This window comes from Aulonocara sp. 'chitande type north' Nkhata Bay, linkage group LG3 (assembly GCF_057382095.1).
Source record: "Aulonocara sp. 'chitande type north' Nkhata Bay isolate Kocher_YH1m ecotype deep benthic linkage group LG3, A_spYH_male_GT1.1, whole genome shotgun sequence".
NCBI lineage: Eukaryota > Metazoa > Chordata > Actinopteri > Cichliformes > Cichlidae > Aulonocara > Aulonocara sp. 'chitande type north' Nkhata Bay.
In genome coordinates this window covers 34,411,844-34,437,489 of record NC_141346.1, presented here as the reverse complement: position 1 = coordinate 34,437,489, position 25,646 = coordinate 34,411,844, and the positions used below count along the sequence as shown (strand labels likewise).

Sequence of the window (25,646 nt, the reverse complement as noted above, 5' to 3'; positions counted from 1 at the left end):
CTTTCTGAGACACGCAAAGGTAAACAAGTCGCAGTGTTTAGTGCAAGATTGGTAGCTAAGAACGTTCTCATATTTCCCTCCACAGTTTTCCTAGACTTATACACACACATATACACACCCCCGTACAGCGTTTGTGAGCAAACTATGTTTTCATTGTCGCTGAGTGGAGCTGCCTGGGATGGGAGTTAGACTGTGAGTCATGACAATAATGCCTTCCATATGTGAGTGTGTTACTTGCTGCGAGAGAAAGAGTGAGTAACAGAGAAGCGGTGGGAGTCGAAGGAGAGAATGAACATGACTCCCATTCACTGTGCCTGTGCGAAAACAGAGACGATGCTGGAGTTTAGCAGGCAATAGCAGACTGATTGAGGAATTTTTGAGTAATGGGAGGTGGGGAAGAAGGAGCAAACACTGGGGCATATTGAGGGAGAAGGAGGGGGTGGGCCAGAGGACACAGAGAGTTACAGATTGTGGACTGGCTCGAAATAGGCAAACTTTTTAAGAGAGGAAAAGCTGCACATGCTTTTTAATGCTAATATTCACCCTGACAGATATCAGATACTTGCTTCCCCAAAGCTTGCCACAGTGACAGAACAGGCACGAAATGAGACAGAAGGGAGGCTTAAGAGGAAGAAATTGAATAAAGGACAGAGGTAGAATAAGGGGAGATGGAGGAGAGGCTGAGGAAGGAATTTAATTTGATCACGTCTCGTGAGTCTGGAGGGCACAGAGAGAGGAGCGAGCAGCCCTGTGTCAGTCGATTAGACGTGACTGGGAACAGCAGAGAGAGGCTCTGGATGAGTTTTAGGCTTCAAGGCTTTAAGAAAGGGGATATAGATTGGACACACCACTGATTAAGGTGGGAATAGTGCTTGGATTAAGGTGTATTACCTAAATAGATCAGTTGATTAATCGTGCAGAGGGTCCCACAAGAGGCCCACACTGCTGTGCCCGAAATCACAGAATTTGCAGTTAAATTCTTTTACTATTCACTGGAGGGTTTTCTGTATTTAGGACTGATTGAAATTGATTCTGTCGTTCTTACAGAGCCACCTGATGTGTTTTCCAACTGTTTTAGTAGTGGCTGCCTGTTGCGAGGAGCTGGTCATCTGCAAGTTTCTGTCTGACTCATTGACTCTCTGCTAACTAAGCAGTTTTACACTTAGGACACACGTCATGTCTGACATTTGTATGTGGCACTGGCTTTTGGCCAGTTCAGCTTGTGAAAACCGTTGACTCGTGTGGTATCAGTTCTAGAATTTCTGCTCATTTAAATAACTAAGCCAGATACAACCATGCAGGCGGACACCAGTGTGGGTGTGGGTGAATGGGAAAGCACAATTGTGCACACTGAGGGGACTCTAATGGTTCTAAAAGGAGGTCAGTGCATCACACAGTCGGAAGGGGTTCAGAAAGATGACTTGTTCAGCAAAATCTAACATTATCTGAATGAAGGTTTAATTTTCTGTTCGTACATTTAACACTCTCTCTTTGTTTTCTTGTGTCAGTCTCAGTACCTGGGTTGCTTGTTCCTTCACTCTGGCTGGCCTCTCTGCCTGGGCGAAAAAGTGGTTGTCCAACTTTCCACTTTGGACTGGAGGCTTCTGCGCAGTAATGACTTCTACCTACAGGTGGTTCCCTTCTCTACACGTTGCCCAAGGCTGGCACTAAAATGCCTGGCTCCTGGGGGACGGACTGTTCAGGAAATCTTGGTGCCCGAGTCACAGCATCCCCTTGTGTTCACCACTGAGTGGCTTCACATCATCAACAAAGAGCGAGGTCACAAGAGAGAAGGTAAGGAACAGATTCCTCTTATCTGACCGTTAGAAAAGATCATTGGGGAACTGAAGATTGGGTAATACAGGTGGGTTGCTTGAAGAATCATATTTTTTACCAGGTGGAAGGACAGAAAGACGGGGGCTATGTATATAAGGGTGATGATGGCAGATGGGGAGAACGTAACAGCAGAGCTAAAGAAATGTAACAAAGCTCATTTTAGTCAAGTCAAGCTGATGTTGGTGTTTTCTTATTTTTTAAATTACCCTGTACTTTTTCTTCATAAATGCATTCCTTTCTCTTCTTTACAAAGTTGGAGGAGGACTTGACACCTGTCTGGTCAGTACATGCGATGGTGTGGTTAGACTTCCATGGAAGGAGGTAGTCTACCCAAAATTTATCCACGACCCCTCTGAAGAGTTGGGCCTAATGTCCAACCGTCTGCCTAGCGAGGGGGGTAGCAGCCTCGGAGGCTGGGGTGGCTCATCCTCTGGGGAATTAGACTCCTGGTCCTGGGATGAAGAAGAAGATGAGGATTTGCAACCGGATGGCTTGGACTCTGACTGTGTGCTTCCTCGACGAAGGCGCAGTGAAGACGGCCTTGGGCGGACATCGAGACAACCTCAGCTCGATGGGGATTATGTCGAGCTTTTGGAACCCAGGGGGGGTCCTGATGGAGGAGTCGATCCAAGGCAGCGGTACCAAGAGATGCATGGAATCTGTAAGACCAAGACTCTACCTCTTTGCAGGAGAGGAAAGGCTATCAAGGTTCGCAGAGGAAAAGCATGGGGATATGGGCGAACGGAAAGGTCAGGAAGCTTTCGGGCTATTCTTGGCATCAAAGGAGACGCTGTGGCTGCCAAGGGTGAAGCATTACCGCCACTGCCTGTGCCAGGAGTTGCCGAGCCTGGCCGAGGGAGGAGGTCTTTCTCCTCCTCAGTCCATGACTCTGATGAAGGAGATAAAACAAACAGAGACTCTGAAGGCCTGGAAAGCCGCCGCCTTTGTTTTGATGGCCCATTCAAGGAAAGGAGACCTGGAGTGGGCAAGGAGAGAGATAGCAATGGTCACACACAGCTATGTAAAGATGACCACAAAAGTAAAGAATCCAAGAGCAACAACAGCTTGGACACAGGTGAAATCCATGAGTTAACAAACCACAAAGATGGACACGTTGTAGAGGGCCACTCTGATCATGGATCACATTCGGACTCTGTTTTTGAGGATGCTGATAAACCACTGAGCGGAGACAGTGAGGCTAATACCCCAACATCAGATGCACCACAGAGACCATTCGCTGCTGTTTCAAAAAGTGGTGAAATTACAAACACTGGGTCTAAAAAGAAGAGTTTGTCAAACCAAAAATCCATGGATGAAAAGGATGAAGGAAAAGTGGAGGACAGAGTATGCCCCAGAGGAAAAGAGGTTAAAACGGCAGGATTCAGAGCACCAAGGTACTGAAATATCGTACTCTTTCATCTTATTTGTGTTCTTTTTTGACACTTCTTTATTAAAACACAACTTGATAACACTTAGCTGCAACCTTATGGACACAGAAAGGCCTCAAAAACGCAATGTGGCATGACCGTGACACATGCCTGTAAGTGCAGCTATTAATTTTATGGTGTGCCTCATTAAGATTTTCCTCTGCTTTGTGTTTAGGAGGAAAAGGAAGGGAAAGGGGGCCAAAGGGAAAGCTAAATCTGGGGGTCGTGTAAAGGAGAAGGCCTTGAAAATGCAGGTTAAAACTCCTCAACCAAGCCCAGCCACCTGCACTGCTTCAACAAAACTGCCGACTGCCAAGGAGAGCCAAACAGAGGAAGCAGAGCAGGCTGACCAAACTGAAGGTGCTTCTGCTGCAGATAGCGAGGCGACAGACAACACAGTGAAAAGCAGCGCAGGTCTGAAGAAAACCGTGTTTGTGCACGAACATTTGGTCATGTGTGCTTAACTGTCCTCAGACTGTTTTGTATATTTTTCTGTCCCTTCACAGAAGCTGAATCATCTCTGCCTGTGTGTAACGGACAGTCGGGCACATCTTTTTTTAACCACTCTAATGAGGAGGCTGCGTCACCTGACAAACAGAATGGTGATGCTTCAAAAGAGCCCGCCCTGCTGAGGGAACTGGACGCAGACCTTCTCCAGTCAGGGAAGCTCAAGTTGACAGGCAAGCTTCTTTAGGGCCTTCTGCATAATCAGCTCAGAACATTTTAACAAGGGCCTGTTTAGATATGTGCACTGGACATTTCTAGGGCTTATTTGACAGAGCTGCATATATAAATGCAAATGGCAATTTAAGCAAGAACATATAACCAACAGCCTTTAACACACAGATGTCTAAGTCATCATTGGTGATTACCACAACATCAACTCTAAGTTTTGGGGAAAAACAAAAAGGACTATTTGACAGTTTTGATGCATGTCTGTTAGAATATTTATGTCCAATGGCACTGATTAGTGCCAATGTGAGAACACTGCAGGCTGGTGTATTCCCAGTAAATGGTCTGCTGTTAGCTGTCTGTACACTCCACCCAGGCAGCCCCCAAAACCAGAAGTATTTCCAGTAATCAGATGATTCCTGAGCTAAAAATCTACTTTTACACTTATCAGAAAAGTCAGCTTTGGACCATGTCCTTCCTGGGTTTTCCCACATTATCTGGGTGTTATTTGTGAAATTGCTTCAGTGAAGCCTTTCTAATTACTTTTGTAAAGTAGTAACTTTTTTCTTTTTTGTTGCCTTTCTAGTCTGCATAGCTGGCTTGTATCTTTACCAAGTATCAAAAGAAATATTTTATTTTTTTATGGTACTGAAACAAAACCTGCTTTATTTCCAAAGTTCACATCATGGTGATCCTAAGTAATTCAATTCAATTCAGTTTTATTTATACAGCGCCAAATCACGACAACAGTTGCATCAAGGCGCTTTATATTGTACAGTAGATCGTACAATAATAGATACAGAGAAAAAGCCAACAATCATGTGATTGAGCAAGCACTTTGGTGACAGTGGGAGGTAAAAACTCCCTTTTAACAGGAAGAAACCTCCGGCAGAACCAGGCTCAGGGAGGGGCGCGGCCAACTGCTGCGACCGGTTGGGGTGAGAGAAGGAAGACAGGATAAAGACATGCTGTGGAAGAGAGACAGAGATTAATAACAAGTATGATTCAGTGCAGAGAGGTCTTTTAACACATAGTGAGTGAGAAAGGTGAAAAAGAAATACTCAATGGATCATGGGAATCCCCCAACATATACCTACTATACCTATTGCAGCATAACTAAGGGAGGATTCAGGGTCACCTGATCCAGCCCTAACTATATGCTTTAGCAAAAAGGAAAGTTTGAGGTCTAATCTTAAAAGTAGATATAGTGTCTTTAGTAGATATCAATAACACCAACAAGCTTACAGCACAGAGAAAAACCAAATGGATTTGTATGCTTGTAGCCTCGGTGAATTAGTTTGTCCTCTTGGCTTCCCCACTCGATGCTTAACCTGATGCATATTGACCACAGGTACAGTGGACAGGCTGGGGCGTGTTCTGGTTTTCACAGAGGCCGACGCATCAGAAGTGGGTTTCTCTGGGGAGGAGATGGCCCGCGTCTTGGCCTGTTACCACACAATCACGCGGTAAGTGCGTGTTCCTCCTTTGATTGTTTATTTTAGTCGTCCGTTGTCACCAGAGATTTATGGCTTTTAAATACAGGGGGATATTGCCAATAAATGTAGCCTTCGGCTCTCTGATTCCCCCGATTCTCTGAATGTATGTTTAAAAATCTTTAACTGGCTTTTTTTGTTCACATTTTTATATTTAGGCTTGTGTGGTTTGTTTCCTGTTATACCACCGAGACCGAGCCTGTTTAACGAAAAGCGCCTCATAATTATGTTCGACTCGACTCGCTTCTTGACTTTTCCAATTACAACATAAGGTGGTGTGAGGGAAACACAGAGTGTGCCAGAAAACGGAGGACAAACATAACAAACTGACTCAATGTCAGCTTCACAAACACATCTGAGCTTGCCAGTTTACCTGGCACAATAACTGCTACTACTTGTGGCAAGTCAGAACCAAAGCTTCTCAACGGCTTTGGGTAGAAATGATGTGATTCTATGCAAATGACCAAAAAACTCTTGTTTAAGAATAAATGTTTGTTTCAACTTCATCGTTTGGTGAAAATACCTAAATAAAAATGGCTATTACACTGGTTTAAAGCTAAACACTTATTTTTAACATCTCTCTCTTCATCCACCCTCAACAGGCCTGCAGCCAAAGAAAAGGGTTTAACAGTGTTAATGGACAGCAGGCGCGCCCCACCCTCCGCTCTCTTGTTCTCTGCTCTTAAATTGTTCCAGGTGAGACAGCACAAGGACGCTGGTTAACTGGAAGTGCTAAATGTTTGCATGCACGCTTTAATTAGGCTGCAGATGTGATAGTAGCTCGAGCACATGTGTTTTTGTGTTCGTGCCAGGGGTCGGTCCCCGGTGGTCTTGGATCCCTTCTGGTGTTGGTGGAAGAGCAGCAGGAGTCCCCTTCTCATTCCCTGGAAGGAGCAGAGGTGACCTCATGCACATCACATGTTTAGACTGTATTACTAAGCTCCTCATGGTTAAGTCGGTTATACTTCTTTTACTTGCAGATCCGTAAAATGAATAAATGTGAAGTTATGAAAGCATGTCAAAAGCTCAGTGATAAATAGCACGAGAAAACATTAGCAGAAAGCAAGTTCCTGTAATTCTATTGCCTATTATAATGTCAACAGGAAAAAGTGTTCATATAGGAAATGCAAATTGCGCGAGAGGAAATAACGTTCCATAAATTGTCCCTGTTCCTTGTTGCAATGCGATCAGTGTCAGAAGTGCTTAAGCTGGAGTGCACATTCACATTGAGCTTGAATCTATTAAACCCAATTTCCATACGTTTGGAACATCTACTGCTTTCAGATAACTCGGTTTTACCGCTAATTCAGCATATTGCTTTGCACCGATCAGCAGAAATCTTTCTTGCGCACAGGCACGGGAGGATCGGTCATGCCACGTGGTTTGTGTTTCAAGCAGGCAGTGTTCAAACTTTGGATGTCGACGACAAACACTTCCAAGAAGATGTGAACGCTGTAGTTAAATTACAACGTCAGCACCATGTTGAATTTCAGTAACCAGTTGTGTACCTGCTCAGAAAGTAAAAAATAAATCATAATACAAGTTAGTTTTTTTTTATTCTCTCCCATTCTCAGAACCTCTAGCCATAATTGCCATTTAATAGAATCGCAAATAACAAAGAGGTCAGCATTATTCTCTCACTCAAAGTGGCCACATGCCCTGATAATATGGTTTAAACAGGTGATTTTTGAAAACTTATGATTGGCACAGCAGGTTTGTTGATGTTTTTAAACTCTTGGAGCTTTTCACTTGGTGTGTACTCAGTAAACATTGCCAACACTAACACATTCAGATAAGAGTTTATATGTTCCAGGCTTCAGTGTGATTTAATTTATTTCTTTTTTGGTCTAATTTCCTTAAAAGCTTTTATTCTTCTCAAACATACAATAAGAAAGTCACTTCCTCTGCCCCTTACTGTTTCTCCTCTCCTGTGCAGGTCCACACAGTGCGAGGAACGAGTGTCCTTCAGCAGTATGTAGACAAACAACAGCTGCCCAAAGAAGTAGACGGGGACTTTATCCACTGCCACGCGGACTGGCTGGCCTTCAGACTGGTGAGGAGCTCTGTTTTGTCTGTTCGATTATGCAAACATGAAAAAGCATCCTTGAACTTTTCACATTTGATTCTCCACTATAGCATTTGTGTTTTCAGTGGTTCATCCACAGAGTGGAGGTATGACGAAGTTCAGACTTCAGTGTAAACAGGAACATTAATCAGTCAGCTGCAGTCTTCAAAGTGACTTTGGTGTATCAGGGCAGCAATAAAAACAATTAGAGTCTGCTATTAGTTTGTGATTGAATCAGGTCAAAATGGCAATTGAATGCAATTTGTTTGTGATAATACGGTCATTAACTCATGAATCAGTGAAAATTTCAAACCTGTCGCCATCTTGATGAACAGAAATTCACACTAACGGCTTGTATTCAGAGTCTATCCAGAAACTCAGAGATCTGAAACAGAAATTCATAAATTCCTCCACAAATCATGATGTAGTTGCTGCAGAGTGGCAATTTAACAGCTACTTGACATAAGAGCTGGAAAACCTTTCTTTTAAACAGGAATATAACCAGAATACAGCTAACCAAATCCATTTTGCAAAGAGACACGTCACAGAAAACTTGCACCTTGATTGCAAAACCTTCACCGATCCATCTGATAGTGGTTGTTTGGAGACATGTTTCCTCCTATATGTGACCCATGCCATCTCCTTGTAATCAAAAGCTGTCGCCCAGAGATTGTGGGTGTTGTATGCTCAGCCTCCTGGAGACTAGTTAGTTGCCACAATGACTTATAATCCAAAACATTTAAGCTATCACTGGGCAGCCACAGATTTTCTCTAGTCACAAGAGGGTTGCTGTCCTATTTTTACTCCCGTGTGCATCAGCGTGTGTACATCAGGGATGTCAAAGTCGTTTTTCACATACAGCTCACTTTGATCTTAAGCTGTCGGACCACTGACCTAACCCTAACCCTTTCTGTCAGGAAATAATGAAATTTCGATAGCATGTCTCATTTTTTTTTCACATTATTAAAACATGCTGCCGTAGTAAATGAAAAAAAATGTGTCTGCACGACTGTTTGAGGTTTTGTTCTGTAATTATAAAACGGAAAGTTTCTGTTAATTCACAGGAAATGCCATTTTTGTATGTAGCTGAGGAATTTTCTAAAGCAAAAAGTCCTTAGTGTATTTTTATTTTTATTATTTTCAAACTTCTTACAGACAGCTTGGAATGAACAAGCTCAAGTAACCCACTCAAAGTCCAGAGTTCTTGTAGCTCTTAACTTGTTTCGAGTTTTGGGTACCTCCAATGTAAAATATGACCTCTGACAGTTGAGGGAGTATTGTGGGAGAAAGAACATCTAGGAGGGAGGGAGGCGAGATAAAAGGATGTTGGCTGGGAAAGAGTGGTCGTCTGCTGGTGGTCGATTATTTCAGACAGGCATGATGAACTAGGTGAAGAAAAAACACAGCCCGTAAGAATCTCAAGGACCCTTAATGGCTTTCCCCCCACAGTTTATGTTGCTTTATCTAAACAGTTGAAAACATTTTCCTATCCTCTGGACTTTTTCTGACCTCTCCTGTGGATTACAAAAAAGGTGGAATGAAAGAGAGATTTCATGTGTTTGTGTGGATTTCTACTTCTTTTTGTCCTGTTTAGAGTCTGGAGAGTCTGACAGAGCGCTGTGAGAGCGCCCTCTCACTGCTTGGAGAAGCACTGCAGTCTATGGACGCTGAGCCAATGCCAGACAACATAAAGGTCCATAACTTTAACATGATGCTCATTCTACTCGTTGTGTGCGCTCAGATATATTTGTGTTTTAGTAACTTACCAGTCTCTATAAAAACACACACAAAAGGTACAATACACATGCTTATCTTTTTCAGGCTGTTCCTCTGAGCATTGACAAACACAGGCAGCTCATGGCCAGCGTCCTGGCCGACCAACGGTTAACTGAGCTGCAGCAGAAGGGCGGGGCCTGGCTTGCTGGATTGACAAATAGAGCATCTGGACTGGCACAAAAGTCACCAGACTGCAGGTACCAGACACCTAATTCATCCAGTATTTGTAGGACTACTGAATTTTTATTTTATGGATTATACTTTTTTCTTTCTTTTTTTTTTTTTTTTTAAATCAAGTAACAAAATCCAATGAAAATATTGGGGCCAAAAACCCTGGAAAACGAACACTCCCGGTTATTTAGTGCTAATCAGCATATGCTAACACGCTAAACCACGATTTTATAGTGATTTTTAGCCATCTGTCAGTGTTGGCACCATCATGCTGAACATGATTTGGCTCCACCATTGATTGGCCACACCTTCTCTGAGCTCTGCCAGCAGTGTTAGTTCAATGCCTTGTCATCTTACAGAAACTATTGGATTTGCATATAAACTGAAGCCTCATTTTCCTATTCTTTGCTGACAGGACAAACACCCAAGCCTTCCGCCTTCCTATCAGCTCATTAGTAGTCTGGCTACTTTCCACTGACCTCTGACATCAACAAGACGTTTTCTTGCAGAGTTTAATTCTCTATAAAATCTTAGAGCTGTTTGTGTGGGGGAAATCCCAGTATATCATTAGTTTCTGACACTCTCAGACCAGTCCGTCTGGCATTAACAACCATGCCATGTTCACTAAAATCAGCCTTTTTCCTAAGTTTGAACTTCGTTGGGTTCCTGCCATGTGATTGGCTGATTAAATTATCGTTTTAATGGGTAGCTGAGCACACATATGTAACAAAGTAGCTGGTGACCTTCCACCCGAGTGTCGTGCCACCCCAAAGTTGTGCTTGGAGCCTATTGCCACACTTTACCAGCAATGAACTGAAAGCTATTTCCTTCTAACATCCAGTAGCTGTACTGTGGGCATTTTATGCATTCCTGAGTTATTTTTTAATACAACCTAACAACCCACAATGTTATGATTCTGAAAAGATGCTTTAATATACATTAAGCACAGGACTTGAAGACTATATTTTAAATCTTCTTCTCTTTTCCTTTCCCATGCTTTTTAAAATTTTGATTGAAGGGTTATTTTTGTCAGGATGAGCTTTAGGTTAAAAATAATCTTCCTGACAAAAACAGAGTTGTTTGTTTTTAACCATAAAATGAAAACCAGCTGGAGAAGAAAACACATCAAATAAAGGACAGAGCGATGCAGCTTGTTTGTGCATGACTGCAGCTTAGAGATGATCTGAAGACTGTTGTAGCTCTTCTGTTCTTACTGTGTAATGAGTTTTGGCTTAAGCTGTGCAATAATACAAGATGGGTTTTTTCTGTGCTGTACATGAGACGTTGTTTTATAATTAGATCATTTCTGTCAGCATGATTTTGAAGAATTTAAATGAAAACCAAAATTTCTTTCTTCTCCTCTCAGAGCTGCTCTTGCCGTAACTTCTAAACTTTATGACAGCGTGGACGATGCACTCCATCGGCTTGTCCGAGTGTCCAACCAAAGAGGTCGTGACCTGGAGGCGTTGGGGCGTCTGGCGGGGTTGGTGGACAAACTGGAAAAGGTATCTGAGGAAGATTTGCTTTACTTTAAAATAACCTACACTCTGTAATCTGCGTATTTCTTTTTTGCTTCATCATCTTCAGTTTTTCCACATCTTATGCGTAACAGAGCGCCTCATGTCCTCCACTCACCCAAACCTCCGCCTTTAATCCACAGTGCGATAAAGAGATTGAGCAGGTTCAGTCGCAGCTGGAGGACTACAAGGATCCTCCTCTCTCCCTCAGCAGACTCTCGCTCAAACAGCAGAGGTTCAAGACGTTCAAAGAAACGGCCAATGTGAGTAATGCAAAGATGAATGTGCTTTTTGTGTGAAAACATTTTCACATGTCATGTTAAAATATGCAGGTTCACTGGGCTCAGTGTTATGGAGCCAGTCTTAACCCTTTAAATTCCTGATTAAATAATTGCCAATTTTTTTTTTTTTGGGGGGGGGATAAAGGATGAAGTGTTTTTTGAATCTTCTGACAGCTAAAAAACAAAAATATGAAATTGCATATATGAGTCTTAATTGCATCGTATTTACCACATCTGGCATTTTTGGCGATTTATTGATTAAAAATCCGCTTTGTAATTTACTAATAACATTTTTCGGTGGGGGGGGGGGGAGATCACATGGATGCTGTAGAAGTCTCTAAAACTCACCAAAACTGTGTGTATCAAATGTAAAACACTAGGCGTTAAAGGGTTGACGCTAAATAAAAAACAACTATGCAACGTAGATTAGAAAATTTCCCTCTTTCACATCATCTTACAGTAGCAACACTGTTGCTGTGGCTGAGTAATTCATTCATTTGCATAACGGCGTCAGTCACTGATGGCGATGACTGAGACTCAGAAGGATTGACTCTGTGTGTGTGATCTGAATGAAATTCTTTGAAATTACATATAAATACAAGTTTACATTAGTGTTAGTAAGTTAGTGTGGATAGGTTAATTGGAAACTCTAAATCGCCCATAGGTTTTCATTTGAAAAAGCACCGTGTTCTCTCCATGTTGGCCTCCAGTCCACACTGAGACGCCGTTTTTGCTCAAGGAAAACGCAGCGTTTTGGAAATGCTCTTTCGTGTCGCAGTGTAGACAACAAAAACGGAGACTTTCTAAAACGATGACACATTTTAGTCATGTGATGCAGTCATGTGACCAATTAAACTAAGATAGCGGAGGGCATTATACAGCAGTTGTTTTGTTTGCGCTCAATTTTGACAGCCCTATTAAAGATGAATATCAGTCTGTACACGCTTCAGATAGCTTTTCTTCAAATTCTTTAATTCTCACTCGCTTTTGCAACTTTGTACTTTTGTGTTACTCACAGCAACAACTCCACCTCATTGTTAGTCCATTTAAAAACTCGGTGCTTTTCCTCAACATTTTGCTGCGACGTTTCAGAGAGCCGGAAAGTAAAGAAACGGCAGACAGAAATGAGGCAGGTGGAATTGTCTTGCGCTTCACGCATGCGCAGTACTGGAACGTAAGCGTTTTCGTCCGTTTTTGACACGCAACTCTGTGAAAACGACTGAAAACGCTAGTGTGGACGTGGAGCGTTTTCAAATTTATCCTTGCTAGTGTGGACAGAGCTTAAGACAGCTGGGATAGGCTCTAGCCCACCCGCGACCCTGAAAAAGATAAACAGTAGAGAATGGATGGAGATCAGGTGTAAAATCAAAGGAGTTGTAAACACAGAGTTCCTGCAAACATTGTGGCTTTAAAATGGTTTTGGTAACAGGCTGTCTCTTTTCTCTAATGCTTACAGCGATGTCTAGCCCTGATCTCTTGACAGTACTTATGTGTTGGCAGCTGTGACTCATATAGACTTTGATTTAATTGGTCTTCTAAAGGTCATTTAGATTTCATTCATGATATTCACAAAACGGTGAAATATGACTGCCACACACCGTCTCATGTACCGCTAATACACTTATTACATCACAGTGTTTTGGTCCGACTGACCTTCTTCAAGTACAAAGGGAGTGTCCAGTTTTATCTGCATGTAAATGACTTTTGGTAAGTAAGCACACATCATGATAACAACATGGAGAATATTCACATACAGTTAAAGCGTCCGCCCTCAGAGTTTTTGCTTTCACTTTGTTTCTACAGTACATGTAAGCATCTTAACATCGCCCACAAAAAAAATCCTTTCTGTCACGTCAACTCTGGGATAAGAAATCTTATTAGTCGTACTTAAGACACATGTGTTACTGTGAATCACCCACTGTAGGGTTTGAGAAGTCAATAACTGAAACGATAAACTGTGAATAGATGTGCTTTAAGCCCACTGTGCCTTTCAGTGGCATATTTGTGTCATTCTCATGGAAACGAGCTAATGAAAAGTTTTCCCAGCATATTCCCAAGAGATGCAGTCAATATTTTTCCATCCATGATTTCCCAAGTGTGTCCTGTCAGTCTTCTGCAGTAAATACTTCTTGACAGCCCATTTTCTGGCATCTTTCAGGAGCTGCACAGTGAGACTCTGTCACTGCTCAGTGATTTGGAGGGCTGGTGTGAACTGGACTGGGCAGGCCTGAGCGACGTCCAGATCCGACTCCCTCCGGTCAGGGAGAAGCTCAGGGACATGTCCCACTGTCTGTCTGACTGCTGGACCACTCTGGACAACACGCAGAGGTTGTTGTCCACTCTGACCGAGGTACGGCACAGGAAGACCTCTGCAGCACACACACAGGAAGTTATAAACATACAGTCATGGTTCCAAAGTGTTTTAATGCCGAGCGGAAGTCCTAATGACTTCCCTGACTTTCCTGTCTCTTGTGCAGGCCACCCAGTGGTGCGATGCAGTCTCCTCCACCTCCTCCTCTTCCTCTTCTTCCACCTGCCCTCTCGCCTCCCTCCCTCCAATACCCCCGTCCCGTTTCCAGGACGCACGCTCTTTAGCAATAGAGCTGGGTGGCGGGGCACTGCTGGATCTCTGGACTCAGACAGTTGAGCGATACCAGCGAACAGTAGCACAGGTCAAGCCCCGATTCCTCCAGTCTGACCGGACGCAAAATCAGGGACAGGGGAAAACCAAAACTCCCTCTGCCAGCAGCCTCTGGGACCTGATGGGCCCCGAGGGAGAGGGTGACTCCTGGGGGCTGGGAGCTGGCGGAGGGGAAGGCGGATTGCAGTCCTGGGGATCCCTGGCATCACTGTTCAGACCGCAGACCTGCTCCACACTGAAGATAGGAGAGGAGAAAGGGAATAAGAAAGAGGGAACGGCAGGAGGAAGTGGTGCGGGAGGAGGTGGGGCCGGGGGAGGGAAGTTTCTATCGAACCTTCTGAATCCTACAAAGAAGAGCGTGAGTTTGATTTCTATTTTATGGTAATGTTTTCTGTTCTATGATCTGAGGTGTGTTACAGGACTGTACTGTTGTAACTGAAGTGTGTCACAGTCACACCAATGACCAGTTCAATTCCCTTACAGCCCACAGAGGCTCCACTTCCCTTCAAGCCACCTCGGAAGCGTCACCCAAGCTTTGACCTCCAGGCTCTCCTGGCCCCCCGTCGAGGTACAGCCACCCCCAAACCCGCTGAGTCGCCGGTGGCTGGGGCGAGCCGTAACTCCCCCATGTCCTGGCTGGGACGACGGGCTTTGGCCGACCCAGTCATTACTACTAGCATGGCTGCAGCTATTCCAGGATGGAGCGGTGGTGGTGGTGGTAGTAGTGGCGGAGGAGTGTTGATCCGAGGAGTGGAGGTCAGCAGCAAGGAGGTGGTGGATCACACGGGGTCACCGCGCCAGCATGTACTGCTGGGGAGGACAGACAGGGAGACGGGGACGGATAGGGCCGGTTCAACCGCACAGAGGTGTGTGTTGGCTTTCTTTGCTTTTTTTTTTTTTTTTTTGTCCTTTTTCCATGTACTCCACTTTCCTCGTAAGAAAATCAGTCAGAGATAGACATAATAAGTCGCAGCAAGAATGGAACAGGCTGAGATGAAAGAAAAAGCGATGCATAGTTTTAGGGATAATTTAAGTACAACTGAAGGCTCTTTCGCATTGATTTTATCAGTCAGGATGCAATCTTAGATAATTTTTTCATTACTGAGTCTTTGATCTCAATCCGTTGCTATCTTCGCTCTCGCTTCCCCTTACCTCCCACTTGTCCACTTGCTTCCATGTTTGTTTCTCCTTTAAGTGTATTCATGCACTGTTTCTTTCCTCCCCTCCCCACCCTTTGCCATCTCCACCGCAGTAAGCTGTACCTGCTCTGGTGTAGGATGCTAAGTTCAGAGAGGCAGTACGTGACTGTGCTAAAGGGGGTAGAAGAGACGTACCTGCCCTTACTGGAGCTCTCAGACACCCCAGCTTCCATCAGGGGGAAGGCAGACTCGCTGTTTCCCAACTGGGCCAGCCTCACCACCTTTCACTCGCAGGACCTACTCCCAGCCATGGAGGGCGCTCTTGTGCAAAGCCTGTTGCAACAGGACTGCTTCAGTAAATTTGTAAGCTGCAAAATGCCAAGTGAAGCTGTATGACTGCATGCACTGCTCTTCAGTTTTACATAAACCTCTGAGGGGTTGTTTTATATGTTTGCATATAGAAAATGTCACAGATTAGTTAGAAGTCAGCATAATTTGCTTCAAAATATCCATTAAATCCCTCTCTGTGTAATTAATCTGATTAAAATCAATTAAAAACAACTTTCTCGCCTGTCACCACACAGCGGGACCAGTTTCTGCAGTATTCCCAGTACATCAGGACCAAACCAGACCTGGATTCTCCACTGGTCACACAAGCAGCCGACTTTTTCAAGGTAGGATTCATCGTGCCTCTTAAAAAAAGAAGTAAAAACCAGTCTTGTTCCTGCAGAGATTTTACTGAGAGAGTTGCGGTCTTAACTCTTATTCAACCAGTTCATCTCAGTAAACATGATTTCAAAGCGATAAAAGTGTCTCTTAACAATAAACCCTTTTTTTTCTTTTTTTTTTATTTGGTTATTTTCTTTTTTTAGAAAACTGGTTACACAATGTAAGAGCGTTGCTATGAGTCTTTTTTTTTTTTTTTTTTGAACACATCACAGGCTCAAGCCAATTAAAGCTGCTTTATTTGTTGGTGGCGGCAATTATGAACGAGCTGTATACAGTAAAGTTAATTACAAGTTTAATGCACACTAGAAAAGCCAATTAAAGGCGGATTACAGAGAAAGTCATTGGAGCTCCCGAGCTACAATTAACAAAAACTAATACATCGACAGCATCGTGAGATTATTATGAGGGCTATATACAGACAGATCAAAGAGCTCAAAACCTCTGAGGCGACGCTCAAACCCAGCATTTCTAACGAGTCGCCACCAGGAGGCAGCACGTGCTCAGGCCACACTGAGCAGCAGCAGCAGCTGTAAAGCAGCTTGATAACAGGGATATGGCTATCATGATGGCAGGGGACATTAAACTGGTGTTCATTTTGAATGATGATGGTGCTGATGATTGTTACTGCTGCGTAGCTGCTTCTTCAGGGTTACTGGGATCAGCGGATGAAAAGAAAATGGAAGAAACATTAAAGCAGCAGCTACGAGTTGGAACTTTCATACTTGCTGAGCAAAGCCATAGTTACCTTGATTACACGTGTCTAAAAAAAAAAAGAACCGTTTGCCAAAACATGCCAAATGATGTCACAATCATCCACAGAGAGTTGTGTTAACTGCGACTGTAACTATCTCAGAGGAGCGGCTCAGCCTGATGTAGCATGTTTGAGAGCTGATGGTAGCAAAGACTTCATGGCATGTGGTGGGCAGGCTGAGCGTGGACCAAAGGAGAGCCCATACACTTTTTTATTTAGACCCTGAGCGTTTTCTTTAAAGCAGCGAGATGCGAGGGCGCGTGTCTTTATAAGGGATCCAAATCAAAAAGTGATTCCTGCTGAGAACTGGTTACAACTTGTCCAATCCATCAGAGCCTCATGCCTCCAAGCTCAGCAGCTCAGATTTATTATGTTTTTCTGTCAGCTGCCTGTTAGAGAAAAGGTTATCAAATACTTTTCTATGCGCTGTTTAGACTTGGAGATGATAAAATAGTTGCAGTGGTGCTGAAAACTTGTGTAAGCTTTTATTTTTTTTCAACCAAAAATCAGAATTAGGAATCAATGAGGAAATCAATAAAGAACTGGATGTTTAATAATCATAGAGAGATCACTAAAATCATATCAATTGCCATCTCTAGACCAGCGAACTGGCAAATCTTCACTAGTTGCATGTGATTTATATATTATTAAGCTTATTGGGCTGAAGGGCGATGAGCTAAAAGTGTGCTTACATCCACGGTTCACAAGAATCGCCGCTCATCCTGCAGCATCGCTCACAATTTAATCACACAGTGGACACAACGATCACCTAATGGGTCTTCGCCGAAAATGTGCTTGAGCTCAATGTCACCTTTGACGATTTTTTTTCTCAGGTGAATCTTGTGAAGTGTGATGGGCCACAAGCCGGATGAGCTGCTGTGTCATTGACGTTCCGGTTTATAGGCGTATCTGTTAGAATTAGAGGTGTAAGACACGAGCTGGCCTCTTTTACTGTCTCTTTATATCATCTGTTTTGACAAAGACCAAAAATCACTGTTGTTGTCCTTATTTTTGGGTGGGAAAATTCACATGTTCTAAAAAAGAAAACTTGTTCAGTGTCAGAAAACAAAAAAGTGTCACTGATTTTCCACTAAGTAAAGTCAAAGTAAAAAAACGCAGACACCTTTCGGGCCATTTAGGTCAGGACATTGTCTGAAGCTGCCCTTTCTAAGATATAGGACATAACAGGAATCGGTTGCTTTAGATGAGTTCCGAAAATGCTCTGGTTGGAGGAGGTGGGGGTCCCGGCAGAGGGCACAAGGTAGGACATGTGACATCCATGGGCGAAGCTTCTGACTGTGTTTTAAGGTGAACACAACTTATAGTGAAGTGTGTAATAAAATACAGTGAACACAGCCCAGCTGAACATGATGGGGGAACACCAGCAGACTTGCTAACGTTACCTTTTTATTTGTCCTTCCCTCCCCTGTTTCAGTCAAAACTTCCCCAAGCCTCCCCCGTCTCCCCTCTGGCCTTCCCTCACTGTCTGCAGGCTCCCATTCAGAGGCTGGAGCAGTACTGCGAGGCGCTGGAGGAGCTGGGAGGCATAAACCCCGCCTCAGACTCCGCCCTCTCCATCCTGAGACACGCCCAGCGGCACGGCGAGGACCTCAGGGCCAGTGACCTCATCGTCGGATGCCCGGTGAGAATGCTTGTCCCAGTTTATGTCTCTGCAACTGTCAAGTCCCACTTTCTTTTCTTAGAGAGAAAGAAACTAAAATCTTGTTGAGGTCAGGCCAGTGGAAGTGACTTATTTCTCTTTTACCCCCAAATAAATCAAATAAATGTATTGGTGTTTATTTTCCACACAAACACTAGAAACACGGCTTACATTAGCCATGTTTCAAGAAGAACACATTAAAGAATTCATGGAGGCACATAAATAGAAGCTCATTTGCATTTTCTTACTACTACAAGATGTTAAGAGGTGTTGCTCATAAAAGGAAAAGCCCATTTATTGTGAACTACAGTCTGCGGCGTCTATTTATAGAAAGAATCAGGACAATGTGCGTGAATGTGTGAGCATCTAAACTCGCATACTATGACTGAATCCGTCAGCATTACTTTGGCTAAATGGAGATCTTCCATCTGGATATGCAGAGATCATAAGGTGTGGGAGCAGCAGCAGCATATCTGGTACAGAGCGGAGCGGGCATCAGTAACAACAGACATGACACTGATGAAGTCAAACACAGCATGAGGAGGAGGAATTGGGGTAGAGGTGGGCTGCAGCTTGCAGAGGCAGCTGCAACTCCAGGCAGGCTAAAGCAAGTCAAACATTGCATTATGTATGAGATTTGTCAGTGTTAGGGGCCTGACCACTTTTTCCTTCAAGCCGATGATATTTATTTGCTAATACATTGATATTGGTCTGCAATGGTTGATAAATGACATTTTAAAAAGTGAAGAAGAAATCGGAGAAAGAGCCTACAAATGTGTTATGAGTGTTTGTGTTGCAGTTTTTCCATCTGTTCAATTCAATTTTATTTATATAACAGTTGCCAGAAGATGTTCTAAGGTAAAGAACAAGCACTTGGCAACAGTAAGAAGGAAAAACTCCTTTTTCTCAGGAAGAAACCTCTGGCAGAAGCAGGATCAGAGAGGGGCAGCCATCTGCTCCACCCAGAAGCCGATCTGGAGCTTTTGGGAATACCAAAAAAGGAACAAGTAGCTGATTCGAGCAGAACCGCCTCATTGTTTTTTGTGGGTTTTTTTTTTTTTGCCTGATCATTTTTTTTTATATTAGCCATTTACCAATATAGAGGGTACATGCTTTTAGGAGTATTGATTTTGCATAGTTTGTCCACTAGATGGCACTGTGCAACTTTCCCGTTAGGAGCACATGTTTGAAACACCAAAAACACAACAAGCTGCTGATGTGAGCAGAGTCGGACGTTTTTCTTCAGTGCGATGGTAGCTATTTTTAAATGTATCAGTATCGGCATTATAAAGACAAATAAGATTTCAAATTTTTAAAAAAGTAAGAAAGAGACGGGAAAAACACTCAATCTTTTTCTGAGGGCTGATGTTTCACAGTGTGTCCACCAGGGGGCACTCTGCATGTTTCCTGTTGGCAACAAGTTTGGAGAACTAAAAACAGAGTTTTAATATTAAATATTGAGCTACAAATAACACATGTCAGGGAAATCTGTTTAAGTTTAGAAATATGAAAGAAAAAAATATTAGCCGATGTATCAGAATATCAGATTTTTGAGTCATCGGATATTGGCAACATTATCTGTCTTAAAAATCCTTTGTGAGTCGGGGTCTAGTAAACCTAGAAGCTTATCAGCTGATGTGGTTTTCCACTGAGATCAGTTGTCATCATCTGATCTCAATCCAGACTGAGTTTAACCTGAATTATGAAGCTGAATCTTTCTTATTTCCTAGTCCTGAGAGCTGCAACAAGGACGTGGCAAGTGGGAGGAAAGACTGTGTTCTCCCACTGGGAATAAACAAAAACCGAAAGACTTATCAAAAGTCCAAAAACACTAACATCCCTGCGCCCTACACCACTGTACTCTGACACAGCTGTAATATTCAGTGGTAGTCGTGACAAATGTTTGACACACACACACACACACACACCTCTCATCTCTCTGCATTCTGAACGAGGGGAAAGATTACAGCAGCACAAACACTTGCGCTGAGCTACTTCAAAATTGCGCTGCAACACCTCTCCAAGTAAAAATGATTTTAAGTACAGCTGTGTGTGTGTTTGGGTGGGTGTAGATGTGGGTGTTCATAAAGTGTGTGAAGCATCACTTATATCATGACCCACTCATTTCTAGAGGTTTAAAAATAAGAATCTACTGTATGTCAGTGGCCGCTTGTAAAATTCCAGACCTTTTTAAATTCATTGTCCGCACGCTTTTGTTTCGTTTGCATTTGCCTTGTTTGTTGCTCTTTTGTGCTTTTGCATATCTAGCATTGACAATTATGTAATTTCTTTTTCGCCTATTATGAGTGTCTGTGTGCCTTTGACTTCCAACAGCATCTCAAAGTCGCAACCCTGTAATTGACATGAACAAAAAAGTCACTTTTTTTTTCTTTTTTTTTTATTATTACAAAAGATGTGATTCAGCTGGCCAATTAGAGCAAAGATCCAGCAGAACGAAGCATCCATGTGAAGAATATGTCACCATGCAAGGCACTGTAATAATAATGCTCCTTTGTCCTTCGCAGTTGAATAGAGAATAAAGCTTTTCAGTCTTTGTAGTCAAAGTGTCTCGCAACTCCAAACAGAAAATTAGAGTAGGTGCAGGAGGGAGGATTTGAGACTTTATAATACGACGACCGTTTAATTTCTAACTCCTAGTTTTTGTTCTACAGATGAGCAGAATCAACAGAGTTTTTCTCCTCTGAGCGAGTGGGGGAAAAAATTGAATCTGTAAAAGTGAGAATATTTCGCTTTGTTAGCGTTTTATGGATTCTCAGATATAATGATGCTTATTTATTTTTATTTCTGTTTTCAAGATAATTAATGAACCAATTCAATCAAGATTGGAACCTGGCAAAGAGACAGGATTTTAAAGCTCAGGCCTGAATTTCCTCTTAAGATTGAAATGAAGATGGTATCTTTTGCTGAGGGTTGGTCCTGGGCCTAAGGCCAATATAAGTGTGTCCTAACGTGTGTGTGTTTGTGTGTGTTTTCAGATCCCTGTGACGGAGCGCGGCGAGCTGGTGCGGCAGGGTGAGCTGACGGTGAGCGGGGGAACTCGGAGGAAGCGGGCGGGCGTGAGGAACGTTTTCCTTTATCAACACGTCGTAATCTTCACTAAACACAAGAATCCCAGCCCGGGACGCACCGCCTACAGTTACAAACACAGCATCAAGGTGAACAGCTCTCTCACACACACACACACACACACACACTTCTCCTTCACACCATCTCCAGCACTTTGTCTTATCTGTAAAATCTGCTTTCTGTCTAGATTCTGTTGAAAGCAAACTAAATTTGAGGTTTCTAAAGTTTTTTTGGGCGCTGCTTTATCTCCCCCCCTCTTTCCTCTATAAACTCTTTTTAACTCTGTATTTTTCTTTTGAATCACAACATCACCTGATAGAGATGTGCAAGCACAGATGACCAGTGCATACCGATGGGGCATGAAACCTTTTACCTCTCGTATTCCTTGCACAAAGGCAATGTGACGTCCAGATGTGCTCGTGTGAAAATAGAGCAGGCAAATCTCTGGTGAATTCCCAGTCATGTGTCCTGCCTTTCCCCTCACCTAAACCACATGAAGCATTTCCAGCAGTGGGATTGTGTCAGAAGCAGACTTCCTGTCATAGAGTTTGTGTGTGATTTTAACACTTCTCCATGCAGACGAATGAGATGGGCCTGACTCAGAGCGTCGGCGAGGAGGGAGTGAAGTTCGAGGTGTGGGTCCGACAGGCCCCGAGGACCAGAGACTGCATCACCCTGCAAGCGCGCGACAGGGAAGACCGAGAGGCCTGGACTCACGACATAGCCCATCTGCTGTGGACACATGCCATCAACAATACAGGTAAAGACCTTTAACTCGATAAGCAACAGCTCAGTATTCCTTCAGCAGCTTAGGAGCAATGTATATTTTAACAGTGCTGTTACAAAAACTGAAAACATTTTCCTTTTTCCTAATTTTCATTTTTTTTGTTTGCTGTTTTGCACCGTTTCAGATCATCAAACAGTTTGTAATAATCAACAAAGATAAGCTGAGTAGATGTAATATGTATTTTTTGAATGATGATTTTATTTCTTAAGGGAGGCAAAAGCTGTCAAAATCCATCTTGGCCCTGTTGTGCAAAAATAATTGCCCTCCTTTGTTAAGTCTTAGAAAGCTGAGTTCAGTTTCAAAAACCACAGCCAGGCCTGATGAATCGAGAAATGACTTCAATAGAAGTGAAGCAGGCTAAAAGGTCTCAAAAAGCAACACGTCATGTCCTGATCGAAAAGATACGGCTGATAAACAAAGTCATTGATTATGTCCGTCTGGAAACTGGTACAAAGCATTTTTAAGGTTTTGGAACTCTATGAACCACGATATGATCCATTATTCACAAATGGTATAGCAAAGTAACTCCAACATCACATCAAAAACTCATCCAGGAGGTCACAAACAACCCCAGAAGAACATTAAAGAACTACAGGCTTCACTTGCCTCAGATAAGGTCAGAGTTCTTGATTCGACAATAAGAAAGAGACTGGATGAAAATGGCGTCCATGGGAGAGTTCAAGGAGAAAACCACAGCAGACCAAGAAGAACACAGAAAACATTTTGATGATTCCCAAAACTGTTGGGAAAATATTCTGACGAGACAGAATTTGAACTTTTTCAAGGCTTGAGTCCCGTTACATTTGCAAAAAACTAACACAGCAATTCCTAAAAATCCCATCATACCAGCACTCAGACATGGTGGTGGTAGTGTGATGGTCGGGGCTGCTTTGCTGCTTCAGGACGACTTGTTGTAACTGATGGAACCATGAATTCTGCTCTCTACCAGAAAATCCTGAACAAGAACGTGTGACCATCTAAGCTCAAGTAATTTTTTTGGAGTGATTAAGGTCATGTCAAAGCATCTCAAACTGCCCGTTAATGCTCAAAAGTCCTCCAATGTATCTGTATTACAACAATCCTGCAAAGAAGAGGTGCCAAAGCTCCTCCACAGTGATGTGAAAGTCTCGCTGCCAGTTCACCAAGACTTGAATGCAGTTCTTGATACCAAGGGTGGAGCAACCAGTTATTAGGTTTAGAGGGCACTTACTTATAGCCGTACAGGTTTGGATAACTTTTTTCTCCTTAATCAACGAAATCATTATTAAAACTTGCATTTTTCATTTACTCTGGTTATCTTTGTCCAACTTCAAACATAGTTTGCTGCTCTGAAGACAAACGGCACTGTTGATCTCTAGGTCTCCTGTATTGATTTGGATCCTTAAACAGGACATTGTGCCAAGTTGTCAGATCATAAGCAGACTATAACACTGTTCCAATCTCCTTTCATTTTCTGGACACTTGGTTAAAGTCCTTCAGACTGAGTCATCACCTTTGTTATGTGTATAAGCTATCTGGTGGCGGATGTTTAAGTAGAAATCATGTAAAAATATCCCCTCTGGCCCAGTTTGTTGTTTTGATTTTTCCAAAAAACAAGGAAGTGTTGGCCGTGAATGAAGGCGTTCTACCTTCCTTTATCCATGAAGCCTTGCGCCTCAGCATTGCTTCCTGCCATCGGCTTAGATTGCAGTATCACACTGAATAAGTTGCTCGGCACGTTTTTAGGCGTGGTTACCTTCTGTTCAGATGGCATTGTTCTAACAAACACAATATTCTGAGCTAATAATAAAATAAAACTGGTAATATTCTACGAGCTTGCAATATATGAGGTAAACATGAAGTTATTTTTGTGCCTTTGCTCTCACAGAGTTGTGTTTGAAGGAGTCACTGTGCATGGGAGTTTCCAGTAGGCTTCTGTTGGATGCAACAGGAACTCCAGGCTCAGAGTTGGACTCCATCTACAGTCTCAGCGACAGAAGTAAGTTTAAAAAGGAACAAACCTGTAGATGTTGAGGCGCCTTGGACTTAACAAAAAAAGGTGCATGTAGAATTGGGAATGATAATGTAATATGATCTCATGTTTTGATTTCCCGGCTGTGTTAAATCGTTGTTGTGGAAACTAAGCTTATCTCGAGCGTTAAAAAGTGAGCATGTGATCTGGCGGAGGACGTTATGTTTGAGTTAGGTGCACTCCTTAGTTTGAGGCGCGCTGTTCCACATCTCGGCTCGCAGATAAAGGAAGCTGAAACCATTTTTCAGTACAACCTGTGTCCTCGGGAATTCGCCCAGTTTTATGTGACCAGATTGGATTACTGGATTGTTCGAATTTGCTCTCCGAGCTGCAAGTGATGTGGCCCTGAGATTACAGATAGGAAAGAAAACGGGTCCTGGGTGTATCTCCCCATGTGACAAGGTAATAATATGGTACACGTTTTATTTTGTTCTTATTTTCTTTCTTTCTTTTTCTTTTTTTCTTTTTTCTTTCCAATCGTGCACCCCTGGGCTTCTCTATGAATTTTTGATATTTGTCTCACACTGAGAAATTTTGAAGAGCTGTGACATGCCTGCGGAGAATATACGGCGCAGTCAAAAAGCTCAACTGTGGAAACACGTTTTACTTGTGCCATGATCAAATCCCATCACAGCCCTCGCTACTGTGTGTCTGCCTTAAACTGTTTTCAAAGCAGTGACACAAACTGTCTCACTTCCATAAACAAAATGTGCAGCCTGGCGCTCGCATGGGTGCGTTATTGAAACTGCTAGGCTAGGTTCATGTAGCCAATTTGTCCTGATCACTAACTGAGCTGGGCAAAATTCCAACATTATCCTTTAATGATCTGGATTTCAAGTCATTGTGCGGCTGAGGCCTAGTAACAAAACAACAAGTTATAAATAATAATATAAGTCCCAGATTCAGTTTTTCCTTCAGGTAAAAGTTCCACTTAGAGTGTTAAAAAGTAAAGAATTTAATAAAAAACATTTTGTCATTGTACTTTTTCTACAACTGCATATTGTTTTGTTAATTGAAGGGATCCTTTACAGGGAAGAACTATTTCCAAAGGAGCCCCCTTGTAATCCTATCCCACTTTGAGAACAAGTTAAAACTACCTGCGAATTAATCAGCACTACAATAATACATCCAGTTTTCAGCAATACTGTGATATTATCATATATACTCACTGAACATTTCATTAAGTACTACACTGTTTAGTTACACATAAATATCGAATCGGCTGATCAGATGGTAGCAGCTCAATTTAGGCGAGTAGACGTGGTCAAGACAACCTGCTGAAGGTCAAAATGAGCATGAGAATGAGAAAGAAAGGTGACTGTGAACATAGCATGGTTGTTGGTGCCGCACAGGCTGCTCTGAGTGTTTTAGAAACTGCTGATTTTCCCACACAGTCATCTCTAGGGTTCACAGAAAATGGTCCAAAAAAGAGAGAATATACATTGAGCAGCAGTTCTCTGGGTGAAAGTTCTTTGTTGATGTCAAAGGTCAGAGAAGAATGGCCAGACTCCTTTGAGCTGATAGGAAGGCAGCATTAACTCAAAAAACAAACAAACACTCATTACAATAGAGGCAGAAGAGCATCTGTGAATGCAAAACACAT

The 25,646-nt window shown here is 42.8% G+C and overlaps 1 protein-coding gene across 3 annotated transcripts in view; it reads left to right on the top strand.

The window, feature by feature from the left end:
• The window catches only part of arhgef40 (Rho guanine nucleotide exchange factor (GEF) 40), a 45,791-nt gene that overhangs the window by 15,999 nt on the left and 4,146 nt on the right, over window positions 1-25,646 (top strand). For all 3 annotated transcript variants that reach the window (XM_086277651.1, XM_086277660.1, XM_086277642.1), the window contains exons 4-24: window positions 1,509-1,794; window positions 2,090-3,230; window positions 3,439-3,677; window positions 3,770-3,943; window positions 5,287-5,401; window positions 6,031-6,124; window positions 6,241-6,327; window positions 7,365-7,481; window positions 9,088-9,186; window positions 9,315-9,466; window positions 10,807-10,945; window positions 11,101-11,220; window positions 13,397-13,588; window positions 13,716-14,237; window positions 14,363-14,745; window positions 15,132-15,381; window positions 15,603-15,692; window positions 17,934-18,140; window positions 21,155-21,334; window positions 21,825-22,005; window positions 23,900-24,010. In XM_086277651.1, the coding sequence (XP_086133777.1) occupies window positions 1,509-1,794; window positions 2,090-3,230; window positions 3,439-3,677; window positions 3,770-3,943; window positions 5,287-5,401; window positions 6,031-6,124; window positions 6,241-6,327; window positions 7,365-7,481; window positions 9,088-9,186; window positions 9,315-9,466; window positions 10,807-10,945; window positions 11,101-11,220; window positions 13,397-13,588; window positions 13,716-14,237; window positions 14,363-14,745; window positions 15,132-15,381; window positions 15,603-15,692; window positions 17,934-18,140; window positions 21,155-21,334; window positions 21,825-22,005; window positions 23,900-24,010 (4,879 nt within the window). The remainder of the gene's footprint in view (window positions 1-1,508; window positions 1,795-2,089; window positions 3,231-3,438; window positions 3,678-3,769; window positions 3,944-5,286; window positions 5,402-6,030; window positions 6,125-6,240; window positions 6,328-7,364; window positions 7,482-9,087; window positions 9,187-9,314; window positions 9,467-10,806; window positions 10,946-11,100; window positions 11,221-13,396; window positions 13,589-13,715; window positions 14,238-14,362; window positions 14,746-15,131; window positions 15,382-15,602; window positions 15,693-17,933; window positions 18,141-21,154; window positions 21,335-21,824; window positions 22,006-23,899; window positions 24,011-25,646) is intronic.